Raw genomic sequence first — 19,167 nt, forward strand, 5'->3', positions numbered from 1 at the left:
GAAGGGAGAGGGAGAAAGAGATAGAAACATCAATGATGAGAGAGAATTATCGATCAGCTGCCTCCTGCACGCCCCCTACTGGGGATCAAGCCCCAAACCCAGTCATGTATCCTGATGGGGAATTGAACCGTGACCTCCAGGTTCATGGGTCAATGCTCAACCATTGGGAAACACTGGCTAGGCTATATCATAAGAATTTAAAATTCAGAGTTCTAAAAGTATGCTTCTGGTTAAATATATGGTGATGGAAGGAGATTTGACTTTGGGTGGAAAGCACAGAATGCAATAGACAGATGATGTATTATAGAATTGCACAATTGAAATCTATATCATTTTATTAACTGTTACCCCAATACATTTAATAAGAATAAATAAAAGTATGCTTCTGATCTGTACCCTACCTCCACATTGGGTACAGAAACATTTAACAGGATAAACAATTATATGACTCTAAAATAATTTACCACTCTCAGGATTGACATTACTAAGAAATTGGTTATGACAAATGTTTGGTAAGAAGAATTTCTTGAGCTTTAACTTCTTAACACAACTTGGTTTGTGCGAAGTGTTACATGTGATTATTCTTAGTTCCATGCAGCCAGGGTTTTGGAAGGAGCTTGGTGGTCCCTGGGACAATTTGTAAGGGAATAAGACTTTCATTTGAAAGACTCCCATATAAGGAGCATCTCTGTTCTCTTTTCTGTCTCTTTTCTAAGCTCATCTGCTCTCATTCAAAGCACAAATCCTCCTGAAAATCCAGGGCTGCTCCTCTTCTAACCTCTAAGGCATTATCTTTTCCACCAAAAGTATAAACCTCATTTAAGAAATACCACTAGACATCTGATTATCAAAATGCTTGGGTAAGGTTGGGAAAGTTCCACAGAACTGGAAATAAGAGACACTGGAGGCTGAAGGATGTTTCTTCAGGGTGTTGTGAGCCACAGCAGCTCAGAGACTTTGCCAAGAAAGGTAATCCTTCTGTACCCCAACTGCCTCCAACCTCCCCACCCTACTACTTCAAGAGAACAAAGCAATAATGAAATGGAAGGCCAAGTGGAGAGGTTCCTACTGCCTTCTCTTCTATACAAGGAGCTAAGTTTTCTGCTGAAGCCACCATTCAATAACTAACTATAAATGTGATATTATTAGAATAATTTATTCATCACTTAACTCTCTCCACATGACTTTTATCATTTTCCTTTCAAAAGAACATCTCTAAAGTGAACTCTTTGTTATAGATATATTAAAAATGGTTTAATCCAGGGAACTATTAAACACATCAGATGTATTTCTAGAAGATAGAGATTGCATATATAAAAGGAATAGACTTCTTAATATCTTATTTTTCTAGATAATTTTTGCATGATATATTTAGAAGTGAAAAATCCGGTGCCATACAAGGCAGTGATCATAGGTTTCCCACAAAATTTATTGGACACATTTTATTTAGGTTGATTTAACATTAGTGAGTCTACAGAAAAACAAAGTGTTATTCTATTTAAAGATCTTCTTTAAGGCACTGTGATACCATAAACCACAGGTAATTTTTGGCACTGTATCTGTCATACATACTTTCACAGTTAGTAATCTTCCTCTATTTGAGAGTATATTTTTATTTAAATATGTTATCTCTAATCACTACCCGCATATCTTTTTTACTTAATTGCTTCTTTGATGATTGTAACATACCTTTGAAGACTTCAGTATTAAATGTAAATTTTAATATTTGATACTCATTTCATTCAGGGATAGTATGTTCAAAATGCCAAAAGTAGGGCATGCTGATGAATTTCTCTTTATCAAAATTCCAAACACAGAACTCACTTTGAGATACCGAAAGATATGTTAATTCTGATTCTGTTTACCTAATTGTTGTTTCTATTATTCCAAGAAGCTATATTCCATGATGTCAGTTTGATACTTAATATACTTTCATGAAAATGAATACACTTATAATAGAACATTCAGGAGAATCGTCACCTGACATCTAGAACACTACTCTCATTCAAAAAGGAACATGCTTGTGATTTTTATTAGCAAAAAAATGTTTAAGTAACTAAAAGTGCCTTTGATTTGGGAAGAGGGGAAGGAAGCCTCTCTATCATTTCTTTCTTAGTGACCTTCATGCTTGTGACTGTGTAGAACAGTAATGACTACAATTCCACCAGTGACCTCTAGCCATGCCAGTCAGATTCTCTAGATGTCTGAAGAGAAAAATAGTGCTTGTGATTCAGACAATCCCATTTCCCCACAACAAATATATATATGCAGAAATATATAAAAGTCACAACAAAACAGGAATCTACGATTGAGAGTCACTTTCAAGATTGATTGAAAGCAATGGCAAAATACATTGTGAATGTCTATGTGCTTTGTATAAAATTTTAAAATAAAATAAAATAAACCTAAAATTACGTCGTTGCTCCTAACTTGCTTGAAAACTTTCTGCAACTATCTCTATGTTGCAAGTATATTTCTTGGATGTGATCAGAATATTGTTTTGAAAAGACAATAATATGAGAGGTAAAGACACTGGGTTTCAAAGAAAAGGAAATATGCAACACAATTAAAATGAAGGCTGCACAGACTAAGGAAAAGACTCACACAGGAAACTGAAAAGCTGATGTGAAGCACAAATTTGTGAAATTCTATCAGAATGCAGGCAAAGAGATGAAAGTAATGAGGGAGAATCTGATACAATGTAAGGATAGAACCAAGGAATTAGATTGCTCCTAAAAATAAATAGATAAAAACAACTGCCATAGAATCAACAATTACAGAAAACTCAGGACTAGTTTAAAGACTTTACATTGTCTCAGGCAAAATCAACAGAAGAGGCCTATACTTCAGAAGGTCATGAGCTTTATTGTTTGTTTAAATCAGCCAGTCTTATATTCAGGCTTTATGTGTATTTTTTTTTCAAGTTTTATTATTATTTTATGGTAAGAGGATCTTTGCATGAGTATTTCCTCTCAAATTCTTGGTCTGCCCTTTGTCACAATATTAGTTTTTACCTAGATGCACAACTATGTTACATAGTTTTACACAGATGTATAACTATGTTACCGTTATGAGCACAGAGCAGGTGGATGGAGTTCTTTGCCCAAGGAGGTGCACAACTGATTTCCTAATCAGTTTTTACTGTAACTTTTGGGTGTAACTAATAACAATATGGGTTGTTTTTTTAAAATAAGTGTTCAAATTAGGTTAATACCTTAGTAACCCACTATGGTACCAATTCTGTATCAGTCATGAGGTGCTACTTACACTGTAACAATAAACCACCCCATAAACTAAGTGACTCAAAACAACAAAGTTTTATTTCTTATGTGACACACATGTCTATTGCTCTCTTTTACACCGGTCCATCTCCAGCACCCAGGCTGATAGGGCAGTCACTCTCTAGAACTAGCAGGTTGGTGAATAGTAATATTGAAATCTTCCATCTAGAGGTGACACACATCCCTCCCACGCAACATTCTATTGATCAGTGCAAATAAGAAAGTCACACTCAGTTTCAGGGGAGCAAAGAATTGCAATCCTGCCATGTGCCCAGAAGGAGAACTGGAAATATTCGAGGCAAAACTAATGGCTGCCATGTGTTCCCAGCTGCATTGAAGCAGTTAAATTCTCTAATGCTCCTGAAGTTGGTGTGCTAATAAAAAACAAACAAAAAAACAAACAAAAAACTAAGGGATCCAGGCATTTGGAATAAGGGATGCCAGATTCCCTCTCCAAAAACACCTCCTCTTGGCCTGCTGTTAACAAAATTGATGATAGCTCTTCTTAAAGATCACAGCCAACTGGAACATAGATTCGGTGAGATTCAGTGAGGAATACTGCCGTGTAAATTTGGAAGAAATTTTAATAGCCTTGCTACCTCAGGCCATAATATCTTATTCATACACTAAAGCTAAATCCCTTAAGCAAAAATGAAATAGAAATAGCACTCAGGCTTGGAATATTTGGGGGGGAGGGTGGGGTATGAGGGTGTGACCCTATTTTAAAAGCATGACTCAATCAAATTTCTGGGATTAATTACAAACAACACATTCAAATAGAATAGTTGGGAGGCTAACATGACCAAACCTGGTTAACAGAGATTAATCACTGCCTGGCCACTAAAAACAAAACAAAATCCTAAGGCTGACAAAAAAGAAGCTGTTGGTTCAGGTAGTAGGATCTTCTGGGGAGCACTGCTCCCAATGCCCCTCCCAGGGGTAGGATTCAGGATACTGAATGACAGATAGCCCCACAGTAGGAAGGACCTTGCTACAAGATTAGCTAATTAAGATTCACTCCGTAGTTTCAACAAATGTCTGCTCAGTTGCCAAGATGCATTCCAGATGAATTAAAGAGCTAAAGTAATTTTTTAAAATAAGAATTTATAAAAATTGAGAAAAATATATTGGTCAATGTTTATTAGACTTTGGATGGACTAGTGTCCTTAAAGCAAAAAAAAAAAAAAAAAAGAAGGCAATGAGTTATATAGTACATAAAACATCAGTAGATTTACCTATAAAAAATGAGTCTGTATATTAAAATATAAAGACTAAATTAAGGGGAATTCAAACACTATAGCAAAGAGTCTGTGTCACTGATGTATGAAAAGTTTTTACAGTTTAATAAAATGTCATAAATTTCTCAACAGGAAAAGAAAAGGAATGGAGGCAGAATACTTGAATTAAAAGTCATCCCAAACATCAATAAATATAAGACCTTTCGCCCCACGTAGCTACCCTTTGTCATTGGACTTGCTGAGTCTCCTTGTCTGTTTGGTTTCGAACTGTTGGGGCCTCTTTCTCTATTCAACAGGTGCTCCCTAGGTGACCTCACCCAATTCCCAGGCTTTAATGCCCAGTCTGTCACTGAATTAATATTTGATCTCTACCCCCAAACTTCAGATATTTATATTCAACTGCTGATTTTAAATCACCACAATAATATCCAAAGGTACACTAAACAAGATCACACGGAACCCTGGATTTCTCTCCCCAGTCCATAAATCTAACCCTCCCCTAGGTTTCTCCACCTCAGTGTATTTCATCCCCATCCACTCCAAGTTGTCCAAGTCAAAATCTATTTATCACCATGAGCCCACTTTCTCTCAAATCTCGGAGCTTATATAAAGCCATAAATTCTATCAGTTATACCTCCAAAATACATTCCAACTCTTTCAGGTCTAATTGCACTGTTACCAACCAAATCCAAGCCACCATCACCTCTGGCTTAGATCCAGCAAGACTCCTCCAGGGGCTCTCCCTCCTCGCAGTGAAACAACTGGGGTGCTCATTTATAAACTGTGTATCAGATTATTTCATGTCTCTTTTTAATATTTTCTTAGGATTTCCACATCACATTTCATATAAAACCTAGCTCCTTACCATAACTTAGAAACCTCACATAATACGAGCTGTTTCTTTTTATCTAATTTCACGTCAGATAGATTTATTTGATCCATTATGCTCAGCCACACTGACCTCTGAATCCCTTGACGGCACCCATTTGCTGCTGCCTGGGGGTGCTAATGCAGAAAATATTGGCAATGTCTGTAAACAGCATTGAAAAGTATTAGACATTTTGATTTTGTAATTCCTTTTCTGGGAATATCGGCTTTGAAAGAAAGTATAAACAGATATGTGTATATATATATATATATATATATATATATATATATATATATGTATGTATATGTAAGTGCTAAATGTAGCATTTTTATTATATTAATAGAAAAGAAACAAACTAAATATTCTCTAGATGATGAAGTAAATAAATTATAGCACTTTTAAATTTTGAAGGTGTGCTACTTAAAATTAATGAAATGTTGAAAGAAAGAAACAAACAAATATAAATTGTAAGTCATTGGTCAGTGCTTCTTGCTGGAAATAGAGTCCACTCTGGGTATTTTAATCAGAAAAAGTATGTACTAAAAAATGTTTTGGAGCTCCCGGAGTCTTTTAGAGGGCTAAAATGCAAAATTCTAAAGCTAAACAGCCAAACCCATTGCCCAACCTTATTATTTGGGCTGTTGTAGTGATACAAAATAAATTCAACACCAGTCAACATTCACCTGAATGTAACTTTCAAAGAGCACATGCAATCTACCCAGCAGAGCGCCCATCTCAAAGCTGTTAGAAAGATGTGCTAAAATCTCCCAGAAGAAACAGAGGATCATTGCCCCTGACCGCTGTAAGTGCAAATGTTTCATTAGATCTTCCCAAACGTTCTTAGATAGACTTGTTTCTGGTTTGGGTTTTTCAATTAGCTTTTCCCTGTAATTGTATGTAATGCAAACATTTTAATTTTGTCATAACTTTAAAGAAGAATGCAGAAGCATGTCTGGGCTAAGAATGGTTCAGTTTTATAAACTAACAACAGCCTGTTGTTTAGACAGATGAAGGACAGCCTGATACGGATCATGTGGTTAAAATACAATGGAAACCTTGGCAAGGACTGGCTCTGGTGTTTGACGTCTCACTGTGCACTAGCCGCCCATAATTGTTATCAGATTGTTTTATGCTGAGTGGATATGGTCCAGAACCATGAAAAATATCTTCTCTTACAGGAATGTAGGGGCAATCTAGCTCCATCTGTCACCTGGTCAACTGCCCTTGGGTAATCTAGCTTGTTAGACAGGTGACCTTCTCTCTTCTCACTTATCTCAGAACTATGTGCTTGGTCACAAAACAGAACTTCCCTGAATGCAGAGCAAAAGAGTAGCCATGACCTCTCCCAGCCCCCACGCTTCTGCTAGTCTAATAAATATCACTTAACCATGAATCCTAAGTCTGTATCTTTACCCTTTGTGAAAACATCTGCTGAGATAGTCAAGTGGTCATAATTTCTGAATCATCTTATATTGAGCCAAAAGTACCAAGATTTTTATTTGAACTTTTATCTAATACTGTTTCTGTAATTTTTATGGAATACACTTTAATTTTATTGCTTGATTATCCAGTAAAATTGGGGGTTTTATATATACTACACCCCAGGCTATAGTTTTCTACAGTGGAGTGAATTTGTATTTAATGGTCTTATGTTGGATGAACAAAGCAATTATAATTTTCTAGTGCCTCCAAAAATTTTAATCTTTGCCTCTGCTCTCTTTCCTTGGCTCTCAACTACTGTGGAACAAATATATTCACCTAAATGTCATACACCAAATTCAAAATAATTATTTTCTTCTCCTTCTGCCAAACTTCTCTCCTGGATTGTCCCTCTCTCTCAGGTAATCCACACAGTAGCTTAAGGTAAATGTTATGCATAATAGCATTTTTTTCTCTTTAATCTATTGGTCACCAAGGTTTATTCATTCTATTATCCCCAATCTTTCCCCAGCTTTCATCTATTTCCTCTGTGGAAACCTAATTTCAGACCCTCAAAACTCATCAGTTAGGCTAGGACAATGCATCTTTGCAAAATGTACTTCTTATTAGAAGAACCAGAATTTAAGACAAAGCCTTTTAAAACCTGGGCTATTGAGCCCTGTTGAGAACAGAAGTAGGACCCATATAATGAAGGTTAGGGATTTTGAATTTTAGTCTACACACAATAGAAGTGATGTTACCAAAGCAGTTTTAAGAGATTAACCTGGAATTATTATAGAGGATGCATTGGTATGAAAGCATCCTGCAGTCAGGAGAAGAAAGAGTGGGTTATAGTAACTAGGGCACAACACAGTAATGGTCTAGCCGTAGTAGTTTTCGCCGGGAAATTTAAGGAAAAAGGTGAATCAGAGAGTAAATTACTGACAAAATTGAGAGACAAGCTAGCACATTCTATTAGTTGTCTAATTGTTCTATTCAAATATCAATATGTAATAAAATACTTCATTTTTACTTCCCAGGCATATAGCACCTACTGAAAATAGCATCTGTAGTTAACAACATTGCCCAATTACAAGTATAAATTAAATGTCCCATCAACCATCAAAAGCAAACCATTTGTGATGTTTAAAAGTTTAGTTTTATGTTTAAAAAACACACCAATGCTTTGGATTCTATAAAGCTCCTCAAACATGTCTCTTCCACATTTATCATTTTGTTCAGCAGAGTTTTGTTTGGAAAATGTCTGTGATAGCCAAAAACAAAGTTCCAGACAGAGGAGGTGAAAACAGACATATGTTCCAGCTGTTCTTAATCACTCTTTTTTTGGCTGTGGTTAAAATGAAAACACGCCCTTTAAAAGACAGAATCGTCACTCTTCAAACGCGTGGGGTTCATCTACTGGCCACTCACAAAATTTTGTCTCTTCTATTAAGAGTCGCATCTGTGCGTGTACGTGCTTGTGGGGTCTATGTGCATGCATCTGTGGGTGTGGACGCATGTGTGAGTGCGTGTGCATGAACAATTTCCCCAAATAGAACTTCTATAGTTCTGAATGACTACCCACATGCATTTCCAACTCCCTGACAGACATGCATAATATAAAATCCTCAATTTAAAAACTCCTCCGTGTATCATTATATTGAGGCACCTGAAGTAGGTGGATCTTACTTAGTTTTGGCAAATTTATAGTACGAAGGAACTGCTCAAAACTAGGTAAGGAGCACTTCTTAGAGAATGCTACTTTAACAAGTCTTCCTTGACCACTAACTACTGGCACCTCAAATTCAAAATACCCCTGTGGCGATGGAGCTGCTCTGTATTTCCAATGCATCAGGGTCAGCATCCTGTTGTGATATTGTACAACAGGTTTGCAAGATGTCACACTGAGAGAAACTGTGTAAATGGTACATGGAATCCCTCCATATTACTTTTTACAAGTATATGTGAACCTACAGTTATCTCAAAATCACAAGTTGAAATTTTAAAAGCCCAATTAATTCAATTATTACGCTCTCACCAAGAGGACAAACCTATTTTACCTTTAATATCTGCTGGCGCCACTGTAAGGCATGTCCCTGGTGGGACGTAGGTGTCACTTTTGCTCTTCCCTAGCACCTCTTCTTTCAGTCACTCGTCAAATTCTGATGGTTTACTTCCTGTCTCTAGGAACCATCCATCTTGTCCTTGCTTCTTCTGTCCTGCTGCTGATGCCATATTTCAAAGCCTTATTATACTTTTTCTTAATTAATGACACAGCCTACAGATGGGTCTTTCACTCTCCTGGGAAGCTTTTTAAAAAGCACTGCTGCCAGACAGACCTCCACCACACGGCAATTAGATCAGCTGCGAGTATGTGAAATACAGAGTTCATTCTTATTATTTATTAACTATTGTATTATTTTTATATGAACAACTGTAAACCTGCTTCTGCCCTACCCTGTACACGAAGTCTCTTTTTAGATAGGAAGACAAAGCAGAGGAGAAGGAGGGAGCTCTGAAAAGGAGGTAGGCAGTTCCCTGTGCATAGCACAAGGCCCTATGTCCCCAGTTAAATTCCTGAAAATGACTTGGTAAGCTGAGAGTTTCTACATCTCTAACACTGTCGAGAATGGCAATGGACTCTACACCCTCAACATCCAAACAAGCCCAATATCTTTTAGGCTTTTTTTTCCTTTTGGATTTGGAGGCAACATATTCCTCATTTACACATTTTACTTAAGCATATGTATGTTGTCATTCACAAATTGGCCCATCTTGAATTGGGACTCCCTACAATAGAGGGCTCCAGTGTCTGTCCAAATTTTAATACAATAGTGCCTCCCATTAGCATCCCCTCTCCCTGCCCCCAGAAAATCAAGCCACTATAGAGGCTTCAGCAACCTCCTCTCAGACCTCCGGAAATCCCTGGACCACCCGTGATGATAGTAAGTTGTCCATGGATTTCTGATGTGGAAAACCACCCTTTTCAGTCCCAAGCTATGCACCATTAAGAGTGGCAACTGATGATTGCGTACAGGGCTCTCGTGGAAACTAGTTCCCACAGGTCCTGAGCCTGTGAAGCTCCACACTTTTCTGTGGGGCAACGGCTGCCCTCTACAAGCTCAGCCACAGCCACCAGGACCTCCTTCCTAAGACAGAAATGTCACCTACAGAAGAGAGCTGAATTTGGGCCCTCTGGAGTATCCCACCCACAGAAGAGGGTGGCTTTTCTGTCTTCAGTCACTAGGCAGTTGACAAGGTGATAAAAGAGGTCATACCTCTGGGACTCCTGGCTACCTGGAGAACCCGTTAGGATCAAGTGAGTGAAGAGTAATGGGAGCGTACACTTTGTGCACAGCGTCAAAACTATCCACGAAGGAGCCTCCTCAAGAGCTGCTGCTTCCCATTCCTTAATTCAGATGTCGTTTACAAAGAACGAGATACAAGGGTCAGCAACATTAGCTGAACTTTAGGCAGTCATCTTACCCTGGCCAATAACCATCTATGCACTTGTACAGACTCTTAGGCCATGGCCAATAGGCCAGCCACAGTCCAGTTCCACCAGTGGTGAGAGCAGAAATTACTTATCCAAGGTTTCCTGCTTTGAAAAATTAACTATGGAAATCTCTTGTCTCATAAATACCCAAAATATAAATCAAGATTACATATTAAAGCAAAATACAGGCTTCACTTTATCCTCTTTGGGGTTGCAGACATTAAGAGTGACCATTTCATTTCTAAAAATACACAAAGCTGGGCTTTGGAATAAGGTGGTCAGTGGAACTTTTATCACCCAAACCAGCCAGGCTGCAGGCCTCATAGAGCACCACTGTGCCACACTTAGGCAACTTATAATTTAATTAAATGAAATGTGGCATAGTTCCACCATCAGTCAAACATCATGGGAATTATAATAGAGTCTGATTCCATCTTCAGTGTTTGACAATCAAAAACTTTCAAGCTTTATCATTCTGCCCCAGGTTTTTGGCTGGTTGATAAGAAAACCCAGTGCTCCCTCCTTTGGTACTGGCAGGAATTTCAAACAGTGGTAGGAACTCCAGTGCACAGGTAGAAATCCTCATCTCAGCCCCATTCCATAATCACAGTAAAAGCCAAGACAGTCTCCTCTCCTCTCTCTCAAATCATTTGCAGATCTGCTTGAGAGCCTGCCCTATCTCCCCAGAAGCCCTCATTAAGTGAGTGAACTTACACCTGCTCAGACATTGTGTGGGGTCGTCAGTCTTGACATCCAAAGCAAATTTTGGGTGTGATGACCACAACCTATTTTCTCCCAAGCCGCATTTTATAACTCCACAAACAGTGGGATCATCAGCACTGAGCCTTAGGATTGTTCAAGCCACCCTCATAGAACTTTGTAATTTTCACTGTAATTTGAGTCTACTGAAAATTGGAAATTTTCTGAACTCTCTATTGCAAAAGGGATTATCAACTAAGAATAGACATTAGGCTCTTTTCCTTTTATGTTTCTCAAATTAACTACTTATGTATTTTTCACTGTCAATTCCAGAAAAAAATGAGGGAGAGCCACAGTTCTTATTTCTTCGCGACCTGTTTAGGTTATCGCTGCAGAAACAACTAAATTACTATATTAGGCTTCATCATGAATTAAACTAGCATGTTTAAAACTGGAGGTATTCTGAGCTGGGTGTCCCAAACATTCCTAAACAGTTCTGAGATTGGAATTTGAATGACTCAGATGTTTAGCACTGACCTTTCTTTTCTCTCAATCTGCCACATCACTTACTTCTTCTCAAGAGTTTAATTATTCTTGTGTTTGTCAAAAGCATAGATTTGTTTCTTGGTGCAGAATTTTATTTTATTTTTTGGTAAAAAATCTAGATGGCAAAGCTTTAACTAAATCACTAAATAGATGCATATTTACATAATTCACATATTAGAGTTATGTAAATTAAAAATTTGTATAATTCTGCACCAAGTTGCCAGATACATTGCTAGTGCAGTGGAAAAATATGTGATTTTCTTAGCATCTGATCTGATGGGCTTTCCTTTCCAGCTACACTGGAATCTCTTGGGTGCAACTCTATAAAGATTTTGGAGAAAGAATATTCATTCCTTTAAAATTTATTCAGAGGCAATAAGATTATTTTCAAGCATAAAGAATTTTTACACCATCTCAAAATTGCAGAAAGTCATAAATTATCTTTAAAATTAACAATTGAGATAAAATTTTCCGTCTAAAAATGTGAATGCCAGAGAAATGCTTTTATATTAATTCTTTTAAATAAATACTGTAGTGATTGGCTGCATACTTCCTGGAAAGATGCCTTAACAAAAATCTTTTCACTAATTTCTACTAAGAAAAAGTATGTATAGACATGAAAAAGGGGAATCCAATCCATAGTGAGAGAAAAATTACAGAACACAGCTATACAAAGGCAAAACATTGACAGAAAAGAGATGCTAACAGACTGTTTTCTTTTTTTGGTGCAAAAGGTATTAAATCTCATTGTTTGGAAGCATTTATTTTTTCATCCATGAAAAATTTTTTGAGCACCATGATGCTATATGAGGCACTGTGCTAAAACAGAGACAAGCGTACATTTGAGGTTACTAGAGTCTGGGAAGGAGGGCAAGAATGGGCAGTAATTGCTTAATGAATCAAGAGTTTTTCTTTGGGGCAATAAAAATTTTTAGAAATAGTAACAGTCACACGACATTGTAAATATTATTAGCAATGATTAAAATGGCAAATTTTGTTACATATATATTTTATCACAAGAAAAAAATAGCAAAAACAAAAAAGTGCCAAAGAAAGTACATAGTGAATTATTTTTAGTGTCTCTATTTACATAAAGAAACACTGGGAAAATATATAAGAAACTAATATAAGTGGCTTCTTATAAGTAACATGAGTAGTCAGTCATACACACTAATCAGGTTGTGCTAGTTACAATATAGAAATTCTCTGTCCTGGGTTGTAAGTGCCCACTCTCCAATTCCTTGAATTTTCTCTACCTCTGCTCTCATCCCAGGATACCCGACTTCCCCATGGTCTAGCAAGTGAAGTGCTAACCCTGGCAGAGTAGGGGTGTGGCAGGCTAGCTTAGAATGATGTGTAGGATGGTAACAGAGTGGAAGGGCAACTTTGCATACTAAATCTTTAATATCCTTTTGACTTTTGAGCCATGTAAATATATTACCTATTTTATAGTAATATTTAAAACGAAATAAGGAAAGCAGGGAGATGGGGAGGGAGAAGTTGGAACATGAGGAGGGGAAAAAGAGAAGTATACCAACTGGAAAAGGCATTTAAGAGAATTTTAGCAAAACAAATATGTACTTGTAAATCATAAGGAGCTCAGGGAAATGCAAGTCTCATAGAGAGGCTTAAATATAGAGGGGGGAAAACAGATGAGGTTATTTGGGTAAATTTGGGCCAGATATTAAAGAACCTCTATGTGGCCTTAATGAATTTAAACTAATTCCTATGGCACCGATTAATTAGGTTTTTTTTCAGTCAAGGAAATTGAACAGATTTGTGTGTTAGAAAAAGAATTCTGACAACTATATGGAGAATGCACTAAAGAGAGAAGCTAGGAGTGGGAGGGCTGGGATGTTGAAGATAATGAGGTGGCAATAAAGAAGTCGTGGTCAAAAGATACTAAAGAAGATCTAATTAATGGTCTTGCCGAAAAATAGTTAGCTTGGGGTTTGAGTTAAAAAAAGGAGGAACAAAAGATGACTCTATGATTTCTCGCTTATTTGACAAACTGGGTGGATTATGACCTTTAATGGGGTAATTCTAAATGGAAATTATTCAGAATTTTGATTATTCGAAATGTGAATATATTGAGATGCCAAAGATATAGCATGACATAATGTGTATTTCAAATAAAAAGTTTCTATGCAAATGGAAATGATTTAGTTTCCATTTTATTTAATACTGACTTAATAAGAGGAAATATGCTAAATTTTATAGGAGAAAGAGTATTTTTATACATAAAAATATAAAATCAGAGTAGTATTGGAATATATTTTAAAGACTATTTCGTGCTGATTTTTACAAATTTCTTTTTGACTGTGATAACTTAGGTGTTGGACATGTAGAAAAACGACCTCTAGGTATTGTTACAAATTCTAGAATTTAAATTTTTATAGAAAATAAATTTACCAAAATGCCAGCTAACATTTTTCCCAAAAAAAGTATTTTCAAAATCCCATGGTATTTTCAGGGGATGATATTGGTTTCATCAGAATGGAAATTAGAATGCAGAAGTTTCATAAAATCTTTATGACCAAATTGGCTGTTTAGATCATTTCTTCAAGCATTCTTCCCTAATTATACATATACCTGCAGCTTCCCCTCTCTCTTTCTCCACAGCCGACTTTCAAGTAGTCTATATTCATATCCTTCACTTCCTTACATTTATTCTTCAGTCCGGCGAATTTCTACAAGTGAAGGGGCAGTTGCTAAGATCAACAGAGCCCAAGACATGACCAAGTCATCTCACAGGAACTCTCTGTTGCATCTGCATCCTTAGAAAGCCCATCCTTCTTGAAATACTCTCTTCGCTCTCTATGACACCACATATTCCTGGATTTCTTTATCCTTTTATGACAAAATCTTCTAAACCTATCCAGCCTTTAACTGTTGAATTTCTCAAGAGTTAGTCATGCCTCTTGTTCACTTCTCACCCTACTCTCTTCCAGAAGAGCTTACCACATCTATGATTTTAATTTCCAACTATATGCCAATGATCTGTGGCCCTTTCCCATTATTTCAAATATTTAGTTAGACCTTTTCTCCAGACTGCAAGCATAAATAACCAAATGTTTCTCAGTCTCTCAAAGTGGATGTCTCAAATAATCACTTTTTTCTAAAGGTATGTTTTTATTGATTTTTTTTTTTTTTTTTAGAGAGAGGAAGGGAGAGAAAGAAACATCGATGTGAGAAACATCTATCAGTTGCCTCCCACACGCACCCTGATGGGGAATGGAACCTGAAACCTTTCCGTGCCTGGGATGACGCTCAACCAACAGAGACACACCGGCCAGGGCAATCACACTCTTAATTACTCCCATCAAACATGATCTTCTTCCAATGTTTCTATATATAATTTAATGAAATTATTATTCATTCAAGTACACAAGTCAGAAACTTAGTAACACTTTTAACATTTACCTTTCATTAAATCCCATACCCATTTCTTAACCAAGGCTGTCAATTAGTACTTCCCTAAGTATCTTACATTTCTATACTTCTATCTGTATTGTCAAAACCCTAGTCCAAACTTCCAGAATCTCTCTCCTTGATTGTTTTAAAAACTTTGTAACTATTCCAGCTACCATGCTGCCCTCTATAATATGAAAAACATCCTGGGTCAAAAGTTTTTAGTCCTCAAATCTGTAAGTGCTTGCAGAAATTATGATAGTCAAATACACAACAGAAACATGTATCTACATTACACACTATCATTAATAAACAGCATCTCCTGCTTGATTAGAGTAACTGGCTTGAGAAGTGGTAGAGCAAAAGGTCAATGTCAAGCACTATTTCCATTCTGCTACATCTTCTGCTCTGTGTCTGACCTTTCAAACCCAGAGTCTCTCTTCTGACTTTTCTCTTTCAACCTTTTCCAGATTATTCTGGGGTCATCTGAAAGCCTGGGAAGGTCTCGATGTGCTTCTCCAATATGGGTAATAAAGTCTTTAGTATGAAGATGTTCATCTATTTTCTCTTGGAGTAGAAGTGACTCCAGGAAAGTCTTCCTTCGTTTCAGGAAGGCAGATTGAGCCAGTTCTGCTCTTTTTCTGTTACAATCAGGACACCTAGAAGAAATGTGTTGCTTAGCAGTTGCCACCTGTTTCAGCGTCGCCATCATGTTTTTTAAATAGATTCTGTTCAAAAGCTCATCAGGGACAGCACAGTTTAGGGCATCTGTCCCTGAAGCCTCTGCATCCCACCTAGGCTGCAGCTCTTTACGACCGCTGCGCTTTTCGCCCGCAGAGCTTGCTCTGTGATGCATCAGGCCGATCTTCGCGGTGCAGAAGGCCTGCAGGGCACCCGGCTGGTCGGGCGCCCCGGTGGGTTCTGTCTGAAGCGGCGTGTCTGGCTGGTGCCCTCCAGAGTTCGTTTTTTTGCCCTTGAGGTAGATGATCCTTTTCCTACTAAACCTCTTTTCTGAAAGCTCAGATGGTCTATCTTGACGCTCCAAGCGTGGAGGCTTGCCCCCCGAGCCCTGGGGCCGGGGCTGCCGCCCTCCGGAGGAGGTGAGCGAGCCTGAACCCCGAACCTCGTCGGCAAAGGACTCGGCGGTCTCGCTGGGAGGGTAGGCCAGCTCCTCGGAGCCCGCAGCTCCAGGCGGGCGGCCATCGCACTGCATCGGACTGCGCTCCTCGGCCGCGTCGCCTTGTCAACGTCAGCTCGGGAACAGTCAGGCCCGAGCCTCCCCCGGACGCGGCCCGCCGGAGCCCGCTCCCTCCGCGGCTCCTCTTCCGGGTGGCGCCGCTCGCTGCCACGGCAACGCCGCGCTCCTGCGCACTGGGTCGGCAGGGCTCCTCCCCCGCCCCGCCCCGCCCCGCCCCGCCCCGCCCCGCCCCGCGCAGACTCCGCCCGCGGGGCGCGAGCCGAGGTTGCAGGGCGCCCTCTCCGCCCTCGCCGTGAGCTCTGCTGCCGCTGTTTTAAGTACAGGATCTAATAATCCGAGAGGGTGGCAAACACCCTTTCCTCCGGGATCAAACAAGAGTAGGTGTGTGAGGCCAACAGGGGCAGGCAGCCTCTGACTAATCCGAGAAAGTATGCCCCACCTAGATGATTCAGTTAAAAAAATAAAAAGTAATAAAAAAATTTTAAACCCTGCTGGTCAGAACGTGCAAGCAGAAAAACAGAAACTCGCCTGCCCATTTTATAGCCAGGGGACCACCTATTTGTAGACCAGGCCTTAGGATAAAATAGAAATACTGGAACCAACTATCAGGCTCCTGCATGGCAGGGCTCCTACCTCTTTCTCCAGCCTCACCTTGCACAATTGCTGAAGACTGCAGGGTTTCCCGAATCAGTTTCTCAGGCCTTTGGTTCAGGCAGGGTCCCTCCGAATGTCACACGGACGCCCCTCTCCCCTCTTTATGTGATTCATCGCTGCTGCGCTTGGAGGGGTGCTTGGTCACTGCTGTCAAAGCGCGCGGCGAGACTGTAAGCCCGAGAGCAGGCCTGGCAGAGCTGCCGGCGCCCGGCGGTGCCCGACACCCGAAGGCATTCAGTACCTCTGGGGGTGAACGAGCTGAGTGAACTTGGAAACAGAAACAGGTGTTGCCTCTCACAGGTCCAGTGGGTTTTATGGAACAGGTATGACCAGCTCAAGGAATTTCGATCTATCCTTCCTGAACCCCCCAAATTCAGCTGTTATTCATGGTATATCCCTTTACAACAGCTTTAAAAAAAACAGTTTTCCGAATAATTATTTTTAAAAATTATCTATTTTAAAAAATTAGAAAATGTTATCTATGGAGACTGACTTTTTCTAGGTCTTAATGAATATCTGAGTCTAAGTCTTAGTCACTGTATTTCAGAATTTTAAAATGGGCTTCCTTGCTCAGTGTGTGTGTGTGTGTGTGTGTGTGTGTGTGTGTGTGTGTGTGTTGAATATCTGAGTCTAAGTCTTAGTCACTGTATTTCAGAATTTTAAAATGGGCTTCCTTGCTCAGTGTGTGTGTGTGTGTGTGTGTGTGTGTGTGTGTGTGTGTGTGTGGTGTTGTTCAAGTCTAGCCAGATATATTTAATGTTATTCCAAAAATGTTCACTTTGGTGTGTGTGTGTGTGTGTGTGTGTGTGTGTGTGTGTGTGTGGTGTTGTTCAAGTCTAGCCAGATATATTTAATGTTATTCCAAAAATGTTCACTTTGGCAAAGAGTCAAAAGCCTGTTATGTTAAGAAAAAAATATCTCAATATGAGCCAGATTCATAATGAAGAAAAAAAGATTCTAACTTCAAACCAAATTATATGTCATCATATAATGGTCTTTGAAAAGAGGTAGCAAATAAGTTGTAAATAGTTCCAAGTAATTCTCAGCATCTTAAAGTTTCAAAATTTTCAATTTTTACTTTTATTTCAAAACTTCCTTCATTCCCTGAATATTTACACCTAGTTTATCATAAGACACATTATCCCCCAGAACACTGAGCAAGAGAGCAATACTTTAAATAAAATATATTGACATTTTCTAATATGCGAAATATTTTTAAGAATAACTTTGTCCCAGAAGCAGGTAAGTTTGGGGGGAATATCCTGTAATTACCCAGTTTCTTTGCAATAACTACCATGACCCAGTAAACTGTTCAACACTCCAACATGTATTATCTAAGGAAGTAAAGTAAGTCAATAGTACTATCATTATCAAATAAGATTCACGAAGACAGAGGTCAAACATAGAAACTATTACTCTTTATATAAACCTTAAACTCTTTACTTTCATTTCTAAGTCTATCACAGACTCAAGTTTAAAGACAACTCTACTCCATACTCCTGTTTTTTCTATATATGAAATAAAAATAATATTTGCCCTCAACTTCCTCCTATATGAGAATTATCAGTGACGCATATGTGAAAAGAAAATCTCAGACCATTATACAAGCACTACTAGCAAGAAATCTATACTCTGTATTGTTAAGAGAGATTGTTAAGAGATTTGTGAACAAGTATAATGTCTTACACTATTTTTTTTTAAATATATCTTTATTGATTTCAGAGAGAGGAAAGGAGAGGGAGAGAGAGAGATAGAAACATCAATGATGAGAGAGTCATTGATCAAGCCCGTAACTGGGCAAGTGCCCTGACCGGGAACCGAACTCCGATCGCCTGGATCCCAGGTCGACGCTCAACCACTGAGCCACGCCCGGCCGGGCTTACACTATTTTTTTTATTAGATGTTTCAAGTGAGAGAACAGGAATGCATAAAGGGGAAAAGGGATGGAGAGTTGCAACTTTTATATCTTATCTAAAAACTTTCTATACTATACCACTAGATACAAATCACTCCAACTTGCTATACTGAAAGCAGATTTGATCAAGATTTGCAGGAAAAAAATATAGTAAGACATTTTAAACATTGTATTTGCATTGTTTTTATCATAAAAGAAAAACCAAGAAATTAACAGAGAAAATATTTAGAGCTTTCCCAGAAAATTAATAGCAACATTTCAGTGTCTCAATAACTTTGTTTTATAATTATTTACTTTTTATTTAGCAAATATCCATGAACCTTGGTGGAATTATTTATTTGCAAAACAGTTTTAAAACTAATTATCTAAAACTACAATTAATTAAGTAAAACTAAAACCAAATTATTCAGTCAATACTCAAATGTAAGAAAGTTCTGCATCT

The 19,167-nt window shown here is 38.3% G+C and overlaps 1 protein-coding gene across 1 annotated transcript; it reads right to left on the reverse strand.

Annotated features, from left to right (window-relative positions):
- Positions 1-14,890: 14,890 nt before the first annotated feature.
- LOC308553035 (uncharacterized protein C8orf48) lies at positions 14,891-16,299 on the reverse strand. The gene has a single exon (XM_081128546.1). It carries the CDS (start codon positions 16,169-16,171, stop codon positions 15,353-15,355), a length of 819 nt encoding a protein of 272 aa, XP_080984672.1. The 5' UTR covers positions 16,172-16,299; the 3' UTR covers positions 14,891-15,352.
- Positions 16,300-19,167: the final 2,868 nt, after the last annotated feature.

The sequence above is a fragment of the Miniopterus schreibersii genome (genome assembly GCF_964146895.1).
Source record: "Miniopterus schreibersii genome assembly, chromosome: 2".
NCBI lineage: Eukaryota > Metazoa > Chordata > Mammalia > Chiroptera > Miniopteridae > Miniopterus > Miniopterus schreibersii.

What these genes read in the sequence shown, in the direction of transcription:
- LOC308553035 (XM_081128546.1), bottom strand. Translation starts at nt 16,171, where the DNA reads ATGCAGTGCGATGGCCGCCCGCCTGGAGCTGCGGGCTCCGAGGAGCTG.